The following is an 11,069-nucleotide window of genomic DNA, read 5'->3' on the forward strand; positions in this document are numbered from 1 at the left end:
GAACAGCATTGGTGTTGGCACTGTGGTCAGCTTGAGGATTTGTGAGTGGTTTGCAAATGCACGCACAGCCAAAGTGTAAGCTGTTTTTTCTCTTTCTCATCTTCCGCCCACAAAATCGCTTTCCGTTTCTTGCTAAGAGACAGTGGTATTAGAGAACTGACAGTACATGATACGCTACTAACTGCTATCTTTTTAGTCTGTACAAAAGTATTAGTTCACCGTTTAGTTCAGTGGCACCTTCTGTAGATCATGTCACCAGTAGATTTCAGTAAAAGAATAGATAGAACTACAAATATCTACAAAATGTTGTTTTGTGGTTAATTAGGTTAACTAGACAGGTTAGGGTAATTAGGTAACGATGGGTAATTAGAGTTCTGTAGACTATCAAAAAATATATAGCTTAAAGGGGCTAATAATTTTGACCTTAAAATAGTGTGGAAAAAATTAAAAACTGCTTTTATTCTAGTCAAAATAAAACAAATGAGACTTTCTCCAGAAGAAAAAATATTATCAGACATACTGTGAAAATTTCCTTGCTCTGTTAAACATAATTTGGGAAATATTTAAAAAAGAAAAAAAATCAAAGGGGGGCTAATAATTCTGTAAATATTGAAAAGGGAAAAACAATAAATCGTTGTATGTATGCTGTAATGTTTAAATAAATTTCCATTAAAAACATGTGAAGGTCATTTGACCATCAGGGAGAACGCAGCGTCTCAAGAGTTCATTCTTTTGAGTTAACTTGGCAAGACTGGTCTCCACAATAATGTGTCCGTTCTGTGCGTTCTTGGAATTGAGAAGCAGCCATTGTGTAGCCCTAAATTGCAGTTCCAAGAACTACCTTTCATTTTTATTTCACTTCAGAAAGCTAATTGTAAATTCACAAGTAGTTCAAACTTTTGTTGCTTGTTCGAGTTGTTTCAGCTTATTATTTAAAATAGCTAAAACAACACAATTCTTGAGTTTTCGTTGTGACAACATAATTCTTTTATGGTCAAACCACTTAAATTTATAAAAACTAATGAGTGAACTAAATTCCTTCATGTTGTCCAAATACAAATCTTTCAAGTGGAACCCAGCATTTTTGACACTGTTGTAATATTTAAATGAACATTTAAAAGAATGAGTAAGAATACTAAGATTAAAAAATAGTCTAAACTCTGAGGGAAAAAAACTAAAGTGTAAGAAACATTAAACAATTCTGATTTCCATCTAAATTTAAAGTCGCTATTTCGAGATATAGGCCTATCCAGTGTCGCCAGATTGGGTGGTTTCAAATTTGATTGTGCAGGTAAAAAATGGCATAAGCTTATGTCTTGAAAACTACTGCTTCTGGTACAGCAACAACTCATAGATATTTACATTAGATGTCGCCTACGTTAATGTTGTCATGGAGGAAATGCAACAATTGAGCCGACATTTTAGTACAGGGTAGCACTCCTTCACGCCCCATTCACACGGGGCTTCAGCGTCAACGCTTGACAGAGGGCGTGTCTGAAGTTAGGGCTGACGCGATCATTATTTGCAGTTACATATATTACACAGGCCTGTTGTATTTCTGTCTAATTTTAATAACACCAGTCTTTGAGCCCTCAAAGACAGCTTATACGTATTTTGGTGTTGCCGCCATAAAGTTGTTTTGATTGGTTTGTTTTAGTGCGGTAACTTTGTTGTTAGGAGAGCATTTTATAGTTTTCATGTGTTGTCACACCATTAGGAAAACACAGGCAAAACAATACTATCTCCCACAGTTTCCATTCTAATTTGCAGGTGAATTCCAATTAAAGTATACATTGAAAAGCAAAGTCAAAGTAGCAGAAGTCAATGAATAAACTGTCCCTATACCAGCAAATATTAATCTAAGTAAAATAAACCTACACCAAATGTAAAAGCAGACACTTTTGTGCACCATCACCACTGACTAAAAGAATTGGAGCCCTAACAGGGGCATGCAGTTTTAAAGGACAGAAATGGTTGAGGGTGCAGGATATAGATCGCAAGTACCCAGAGGTGTAGCCAGTAATTTTGGGCCCTATGCACAAAAATTTTTAACAGGCCCCTCTGTTCATAAAGTGAATAGCCAGGGTGGAGTCATAGCCAGCCCTCCCTATAAGCGAACTAAGTGGCTGCTTAGGGCCCAGCCGCCACTAGGGGGCCCCTACAACCCGCTAATGTTGCGTGCCGCTTCTTTTCTGAAATCATTTTTATTTGCATTTTACAAATTATCTTCTTTGACAGTGCTTTAGTGCTTAAATATTTATAAATTTTCACTGAAAACTATATTAAAGTTGAAATTGTTTTTGTGTGAAAGTCATGTAATCAACAGGAAGCTCATTTCTCATATGCATTGTGTTCTCGCTGTTCGAGTTTGTTCTTCCAAGGAAACCTGCAAGACCGATTGGTCGCCACAAGAACATGAGCCCGTACACGGACACAGGAATGGCCTTTGCTTTATTGCCTGCCATTATATTGCTGATTTATTTTGGAAATTGGACCACGAAATTTAAATGAAACTAACATTTTCCTTCACATATAGAAAACTGAGGGGGAAATTGACGATGAGAAGAGACAAGCACAAAATAATTTTTAGCATTGCTTTTAAGTGCTAATGATGATGTTAAAGACATAATCTAGTAGCACATTTATTGAAAATAGGCAGTTACAAATTAGCAAACGTCGTCTACTTATATGAAATGTTTTATTTTTTTCTGGTTTTACAGACTCGTTTTTAGTTTAAAACGCATTTGAAATGCAATATTGAAGCGTCTTTCACAGACATATTTTGCACACTGGGAATATTGTTCCTGGCACATGTTTATAAAAGTTATGTCCTAATTTAATTATTTAGAGTTTAAAATAAGCTTTGTACCCTGCATCTCAAATGTAAGAAAACAGGGAAGAAGACTGAAGGAAATAATAAAGTTTGTTTTTGAGTAAGAGCAAGGTAGGGCCCCATAATCAATCTGCCCCAAAATGTACAGGGCCGGCCCAGGGTGGTTGGGGCGGGGAGTAGATGTGAGTGATTGCGGGCGACCAGCAAAAGTGAACAGCAGGGGGGGTAAGGGTTGGTGAGGTTCGCAGAAGTGGAGAGTGGGTGGGGTGGGGGGCATTGGGGGATGGTGGTGTGTGGGCCATCAGCAAAAGTGAAGGAAGAAGATGATTAAAGATGATACAGGTACTTGACTGGCCTGTCTACATTCCTAACCTGTCTCCAATAGAGAATGTGTGGTGCATTTTAAAGTGCGAAGTGCAAAAGACCCCATACTATTGCCCACCTTAAGATGTGTTTGACATAATTACACCTAAAGCACTTTATCAGTGTCTTCAGTCTCTAAACGTGTTTTAAGTGTTGTGAAAAGGAATGACATTACAAAGCGGTAAATGCTTTACTGTGTAAATGTTATTTTTAATGCTAAAAACAATAAAAGTCATGATGAATATATTAAATAATGTTTGTTGTTCAGTCTGCAATGAAATACTTAAGTCAGAGTAAATTTAGAAACCATTACTTAATATTTGCGTATATTTCCATTCTCTCCTAACTTCTTCTGATGTGGACTTAAATTAAAACAGCTGCATTCACTTCCTTCCTACTGTATGTAACATTTGAATCAGTGTAACGGTGCTGACGTGCTCCGTACTGACACTGTTCCCAGATCAGCTTCTGTACACGCGATTTGAAGAGGAGCGAAGGGGGTAGAGACCACATATTTTCACATCCCAATTTTTGACAGGTATGGTATAGGGCGGTGCTTTGTTTTTCTTTTCACTTCTCAACAGTCGATTTCAGAGTTTGTAAGGACGTTTTTAACATCTTGAAAATAGTTTTAATAATTGTCATCATTTAATCTTCAAAATGTGCTTACAGTGATAGGTAAGGAAAGGAAATCCTGTTCAGAAAACCGTGTTTCGTCACTTGTAGTTTTACCACCGCAGGCTGTTCACCTTCTCGGATTACGGCATCATCATTTGACGTTTAATCATCAAAATGTTGAAGATTATTATTAGCAAATCCACGTTATGCCTGTTCCTGACGCTCATTTACGGTAAGTGTTGCAGTTTGCACTTTTTTGCAGCTTTTTTTAGTATCGCATCTTCCATCTCCTCTGCCAGTTAGAGATGTTGTGAACTCACAATTCATGTAATTTCCTGACGATATAATGGACCATGATCCAAAATCATCACGACATACTTCACGTTTAAAGTGGGGGCATTATAGTAATTTGCTAGTTGTAGGCAATTTATCATATTTTATGTATTTAATAACGTTGAGTGTTTTCAGTTTCATGTTCTCTGTCTTTCATGCAAATTCAGGCCCTCAAAATTTTCTTTAATGAACCTAATAGCAGCCCACTATACCTTCTTGAAAATCTTTTCAAATATAAATATTTAAAGTCTCACTGGGGAAAATATTGCATATTTAATATTAACATGGAATACTAATAATACTGTTACACATTAACAGTACACGACAATTTGTATGTCAATGTTTTTTGTGATGCAAAATTGTGAAAAGTATTTTTAAAAAGAAAAAAATTTATGGTTTTAGGGACAAGAAGCATTCAGAATCTTATTTTTTAAATCCACTAATAAATTTAATTAATACACTCCCTATCATATATTTTACTTTTCAAACCTTTTCGTGAATGTGTTTCAGGTGTTTTTGGTGCTACAGATGAATTCAAGTCAGTATCAGTGACTGGGGGAGATTCTGTCACTTTAAACACCGATGTTACTGAAGTACAGAAAACTGATCAGATTCTGTGGATGTTTGGACCTGATGAGATTCGTATTGCTGAAATATATAAGCAGAGCATTGACATGTTTGACAGTAATGAGATATTTGGAGACAGACTGAAGATGGACAGTCGAACTGGATCTCTGACCATCACAGACATCAGAAATGAACATTCTGGACTTTATAAACTGAACTTCATCGGCAACCGAAATTCAATCAAGAGATTCAATGTTACTGTTTATGGTGAGTTCAATGTTACTCTACATAATTCATTTTGTTTAATAAAAAAATTCTGCTTCAAAGAATAGAGATAATAATAAAAGCTCTTTGTTTTCTAGCTCCTCTTCCTGTTCCTGTCATCAGCAACATTCATTCAAACTCATCATCATCAGACTCCAGATGTTCAGTGTTGTGTTCAGTGTTGAATGTGAGTGCTGTGAGTCTCTCCTGGTACAAAGGAAACAGTGTATTGTCCAGTATCAGTGTGTCTGATCTCAGCATCAGTCTCTCTCTACCTCTGGAGTTGGAATATCAGGATACAAACACCTACAGCTGTTTGGTCAACAACTCCATCACAAACCGCACCACACAACTGGACATCAGTCAACTCTGTCAGAGAAATAAAGGTATGTCAGTAGTGATCAGTGTCTATTTACTGACATGCACCTTTTATTTAATAAATGATCTGAACATGAAATATAAAGGAACTGTTGGTGAAAATCTAAAGTGAACTGCTTTCTTTCTGTTTTAGAAACATCACATGCTGCTATTTTCCACCCTGGATTCATTTCTGCTTTAGTTCTGCCTGGACTTGCTGCTGCAGTGTACTTCCTATAAGCACAAAGGGAAAAATGCATGACTCATGTTCATGCACTGTAACAAAAAAAAAAAAAAAAAAAAAATCAATTAGTACTATTGCATTGGATTTTAACAAGTGAGGGTAATGACTGACCCTCTTAACTTTTTAGTTGATGTGGCGAACCAACAATGTCTGAGGTGATTCTCTTGAGCAAGGCACCGAACCCCCAACTGCTCCCTGGGTGTGTGTTTACGGGTGTAAATCACTTTGGGTAAAAGTGTCTGATAAATGTAAATACTCTCTCTATTTTCTCCTATAGATATATCTAGTCAATATTTTCTCATTATTTGCTTAGTTTTGCTTTGCTTTACACAGAAACTACTCAAGATCTCCTCAGGGTTTTTCTTTTTATTGGTTCTTACGGTTAACAACTAAATTCCAGCACATGCCATCTCTCCAGCTCCTGTCTATTCTGTTTGCAAACTGCAAGCCATTACATGTCCCGTCATTCCATATAATTTCAGACACACTGGGCTTGCTTAAATTTAACAGCTCTTTTACTGAACCACTGGTTCTTGTTTTTGCCCTAGTTTGAACAGTAATGTATTTGCAAATGTGCACAGCCTCAGCACAAAGGTTTTTAAAGTAATTTTCATGCAGTCAGAAATCATTGTTCGCAGTATTTCTCATTACTGTTGTTTTTCCAAGATTAAGTGTGCAGTTGTCAGGTAATGTGCTTCTTGTGATAAGTGTCAGAATCTCATATTTCAGTATTAATGGCACTCAAGTGAGCATATACAAGTTGCTGTTGCAACCCAGCAAGCATTTTTTGTTTTTAATAGATGTTTAACAGACGTTGTCTTGGCTAAAACAAGGATAATTTGGGCTGTCAGTGAAAATCTAATAGACGAATAGGCCAAAACTAGACTAGTCATTGAATAAACAAATGAATGACCACACATTTAAAGTCTGTCTATTCTATCTATTTGATGACTAGTCTAGTTTTGGGCTAGACGTCTATTAGATTTTCACTGACAGCCCAAGTCAGAGGTCAGAAACCTTTTTTCAGCAAAGAGCTTTTCAGATTTTTTTTAGCAAATACATTTTTTAAAAAAGCCATAAATCTGCATTTGCTACTGTTTTGTTACTATAAATAATACAGGTTTAAACAAAACCGTAATTTATGTTCAAGCACGACAAATATGAAGCATTACATTGTGCATGTCCATAAATGAAAAAAGAACGTCCTTTTATTGTTAAGAGTTTTTATTCATTTAGCTGTAAAAATTACAACTAAGAGGGAATTGTAATTGTATTTTAGATAAGAAACTAATTTCTAGTGATGGTTATATTTTTATATAATATTAATGTAATAAAATAATAAACTATTATTGAAGGAAGACAACTGGAGAGCCACGTATTTTTGGTCAAAGAGCCACATGTGGATCGAGAGCCATAGGTTTCCTTCCACTGGCCCAAGTTAAGCCTTGTTTTAGCCAAGACGACTATGTTTTGATGTCTATTGAACAAAAACTTGTTCGCTGGGAATTGCCGTTTATCTTAATCAAAAAAAATCGGACACACTGTACTCTTTCAGATATGCAATGTTTAATAAATTGTTCTTTATGAATAGTTTTTGTACATATATTTTGCTGGCAATGTTTCATTCATTCGTGTCCATGAAACGAAAGAGGCAACTATTGAATAATTATGTTACTGCCAGCTAGTGGCCACATCAGAGGATGACACCTTATCCTTGTGTGTGTGAGGGAAGATTAGGTTATTGCAGGTCAACAACCATCGTTGCAATTTGATATCAGAGCTACAACTAAAATATGAAAAATAATACTTGGGGGACCATTTCATTTGTCATCTAGATGGGTGTTCATAAGATGGATTAGAAAGACTCACCATTTAACAGGCGATGTCAATGTCATGTTTGTCAAAGATGCAACAAGAATCAAAATGTACACTGATTTGGGGATGTATAATTAAATTGAAGGCTGTAGTTCAAAAAGTTGAACTAAGGTAAAAAACAAACAATGGATCAACGCTCTATATCTATCAGCCACCAGAGGTCAGCAAAACGTCAGAAAAGTGTTTGACTCCAAAGGACAGACCCACAGACTCTAATGAGATCCAAAAATGGAATTCACCAACAATTTTCTCAGCCTGAAATATTTCAAAACATCAAGTGTTTCTTTACTATGTTGGACACAAAAGAAGATACTTTCAAGAATGTTGATAATGAGCACTGTGAAAAATGCATTCCTTCAGGGCAGCTTTCTAAAGCAGGAATGCATCAAGGCACGCCTGAATCCAATTGTCTGAAGTCAGAAATTTCCTTCTCCTGACTGAATTTAAAAGCCAGCACAGATGTATAATTGGCTGTCTTTGCTATTTTACAATCTTGTGTGTTCAGATTCTGACAGTTATGTAATGAATTTGGCATCTGGAAGCTCAACTTGGGTGTCATTTTGTGTGCACTGTAAATGTACGTTTTATGAACAACGTATTGTAATTTTGATTTCCACTTTCTGGCGAGAAGTAATTGTAGTAAGTAAATATTCACTTAATTATCACCAAAGCTTTCGGTCGTTTGTTGTAGATGAATAAACCCTTGTATTGTCCAAGAAGACAGTCTGAGATGCCTTTGTGCACAAACACTGCCTCCAGAGTTACTACATGTTGGGGCAAATTCAGAAAATAACAACCAGTCAGCTGTCTAAGCTTTCGGATGCAGCCAATGGAAGTCAATGTATCCGACAGTCTCCAAATCATTTTCTTTCTTTTTTTTGTTGTTGTTGTTGTTGTTCAACAAGAGAAAGAAACTGAAACAGGTTTGAAAAATGCCACTGGTGAGTAAATTGTGTCAAAAAAAAAACCTTTTGAGGTGAACTAGACACCAGACATTAGCTTGACGTTAAGATCCAACATTGAAAGACATAAAGTATTGGTCCAGTATTGGTCAAATTAATGTCAAATTCTCCAGCACGATACTCTAGTTGACAGTATTATAATTTTGTCATTCTGAAATCAAATTTGACATAATAAATACTGTAATTAGAGCGACAACCTTCATGCCCAACACAGCGTAAATCAATGAAGGAATCACATCATCAAATGGACTGTATAATTCTGGGGAAAGAAGAAAAACACACCAGTTAAATCTCCTGATAAAGAAACTAAAGACTATTCATCTAAATTACCTCCCAATATATTACTAAACAGTATAGTTGTGATAAAGATGATGCAAGGGATTGAATACCTTTATCTGTTCGACAGAGTTGACTGATGTCCAGATGTGTAGTGTGGGTTTTGATGGTGTCATTGACCACACAGCTGTAGGTGTTTTTATCCTGATATTCCACCTCCAGAGGTAGAGACAGGCTGATGCTGAGATCAGACACACTGATGCTGGACAATACACTGTTTCCTTTGTACCAGGAGAGACTCACAGCACTCACATTCACCACTGAACACAACAGCGAACATCTGGAGTCTGATAATGATGAGTTGGAGGAAGAGTTGGATGAAGAGTTTGAATATGTGCTGATAATGACAGGAACAGGAAGAACTAAAAAACATAAAGTACAATACTTAATTAGTTATAAAGTAATTGAGCAAATGTAGAGTTGAGCATAGTTTATCTGTGCTACTTCTGACAGATTCTTGATATAATTGCAAATTTAGGAAATGTATTTCTGCATCTCTATTCTTTAATGGTTACACCTGCAGGATTTCTTTATGTACCAGAAAATATTCAAAAATAATAAATCAGTGTGTCAGTGTGACGTTGAACTCACCATAAACAGCAACATTGAATTTCTTGTATGAATTTGCTCTTCTACTGCTGATTATGTTTAGCTTATAAGGGCCAGAATGTTCATTTCTGATGTCTGTGATGGTCAGAGATCCAGTTTGACTGTCTATCTTGAGTCTGTCTCCAAATGTTACATTACTGTCAAACATGTCAATGCTCTGTCTGTACATTTCAGCAATACGAGTCTCTCGAGGTCCAAACATCCACAGTATCTGATCAGTTCTCTGTACTTCAGTAACACCAGTGTTTAAAGTGACAGAATCTCCCTCAGTCACTGATACTAACTTGACTTCATCTGTAGCACCAAACACACCTGAAACACATATATGAAAAATTTATTTGACTGAGCTATTTCACTTTTATGGTTCATTTATTAACCTATTGTCTTTTCAACAGTAACTGTACAGTATGTTAACTATATGCAAAATGTGTTTTGACACAAATCAGTCAAAGTGGCAAATTAGAATAAATTAGACATATAAGATTACTTGCGCTGTAAACGATAAGTGACAAACATCTTACCTTCCATAGGAATAAAGAAGATTAAACCCAACATGTAGCATAACATCTTTGAAGAGTGACTGGCATGACTGTGGTTTCAGTTCTCAGAGCATACGGTGAAGATTCAGCCAATGACTGCTCATACTTTTGCAAGGAAGTCAAAATTAAGCTTAAAATGACGTTTCAAAGACCACTTTGAAGCCAAAAATATGTTTGTTTTCATACTGACAATGAATTGGTTCAATGTACCAAATTTATTACAAATCTTGTATTTTACTCTCACCTTAATTTTTTGAATAAAAAATATTTAAATTTTATTTTTGCACTCTTTAATCTGACAGTTTGCAATGTCTACTGACGTAGGCTAAGATGTAAATGCATGTAGCCGACAAGCGTAAACACCCATCATGTTCAAATATAACATCACCAATCTAAGCAGAACTGTACTGTTGTTAGCACTGTGGTCTGATTAAACCTTTGTGAGAGGTTTGCAAATGCATACGAGGTCAAAGTGTAAGCTCTGGTTGCTTTCTCATCACCACAAACTCACTTTCCGTTTCTTGCTAACATAGAAGAACCCAAAGCTGTCTCCACATACATGAAATACTACTATATTTGCTATCTTTTTATCAAAAATATCATTGACAATTTTGTTCAGTGGCATCTTCTGCAGGTCAAGTCGCCAGTAGATGGCAGTAAATTAATTAAAATATGATTTAATTAAAAAAGCTAAATTTACAAAAGAAAACAAATAAATCGGTGATATTTAAGACATTTTATACCTTTTATACACGTGTCTTTATTAAGATGTGAAACTAAACATAATTATGGACAGAACTACACATATTTACAAAACGTTGTGAGGTAGCTACGTTAATAAGCTTTTGTTGACACTTACCGTTCTGGTAGCTTAATAGCCACAGCTTCCCTCTATTCTCTGAGGTAGAAGTCTATGACGTGATTTGCACATTCAACCTACTGTATTTCTGTGTAATTGTATTAATAACAGCCTACTTGCAAGCTGTTAAGACAGATTATTAAGTTTGGTGTTGCCGCCATTGCTATCGGGTTGTTTTGATTTTGCGCGGTTAATTTCTTGCAAGGAGAGCAATTGGATTGGACATCATTTTCAGGTAATTTTCAAACGTTCATATTTTAGCGAATTTTTTAGAGAGCCTCAATTTTTTTTAATTTAATATATTTGTCGT

At 35.9% G+C, this 11,069-nt stretch overlaps 2 protein-coding genes across 6 annotated transcripts; one reads left to right on the forward strand and one right to left on the reverse strand.

The window, feature by feature from the left end:
• Positions 1-3,705: 3,705 nt before the first annotated feature.
• On the forward strand, positions 3,706-7,182 carry si:dkey-102c8.3. Of its 3 annotated transcripts, none has more exons than XM_009296103.5 (5): positions 3,706-3,734; positions 3,869-4,046; positions 4,658-4,981; positions 5,077-5,364; positions 5,490-7,182. In XM_009296103.5, the coding sequence occupies exons 2-5, from the start codon at positions 3,989-3,991 to the stop codon at positions 5,573-5,575; spliced, it is 756 nt and encodes a 251-aa protein (XP_009294378.1). In that variant the 5' UTR covers positions 3,706-3,734; positions 3,869-3,988; the 3' UTR covers positions 5,576-7,182. The 3 variants fall into 3 exon arrangements, with proteins under 3 accessions (XP_009294378.1, NP_001037810.1, XP_005174015.1); XM_005173958.6 differs by lacking the exon at positions 3,706-3,734 and adding an exon at positions 3,769-3,795; NM_001044345.2 differs by lacking the exon at positions 3,706-3,734 and having other exon boundaries at positions 3,752-4,046; positions 5,490-7,053.
• On the reverse strand, positions 7,129-10,961 carry LOC108181084 (uncharacterized). 3 transcript variants are annotated; one of them, XM_073937347.1, is made up of 5 exons: positions 9,883-9,993; positions 9,344-9,673; positions 9,005-9,114; positions 8,806-8,908; positions 7,129-8,675 (listed from the first exon to the last, which is right to left on the reverse strand). In XM_073937347.1, the coding sequence occupies exons 1-5, from the start codon at positions 9,926-9,928 to the stop codon at positions 8,563-8,565; spliced, it is 702 nt and encodes a 233-aa protein (XP_073793448.1). In that variant the 5' UTR covers positions 9,929-9,993; the 3' UTR covers positions 7,129-8,562. The 3 variants fall into 3 exon arrangements, with proteins under 3 accessions (XP_073793448.1, XP_073793449.1, XP_073793447.1); XM_073937348.1 differs by lacking the exon at positions 9,883-9,993 and adding an exon at positions 10,760-10,961 and having other exon boundaries at positions 8,806-9,114; XM_073937346.1 differs by having other exon boundaries at positions 8,806-9,114; positions 9,883-10,005.
• Positions 10,962-11,069: the final 108 nt, after the last annotated feature.

The sequence above is a fragment of the Danio rerio genome, chromosome 22, assembly GCF_049306965.1.
Source record: "Danio rerio strain Tuebingen ecotype United States chromosome 22, GRCz12tu, whole genome shotgun sequence".
Lineage (NCBI taxonomy): Eukaryota > Metazoa > Chordata > Actinopteri > Cypriniformes > Danionidae > Danio > Danio rerio.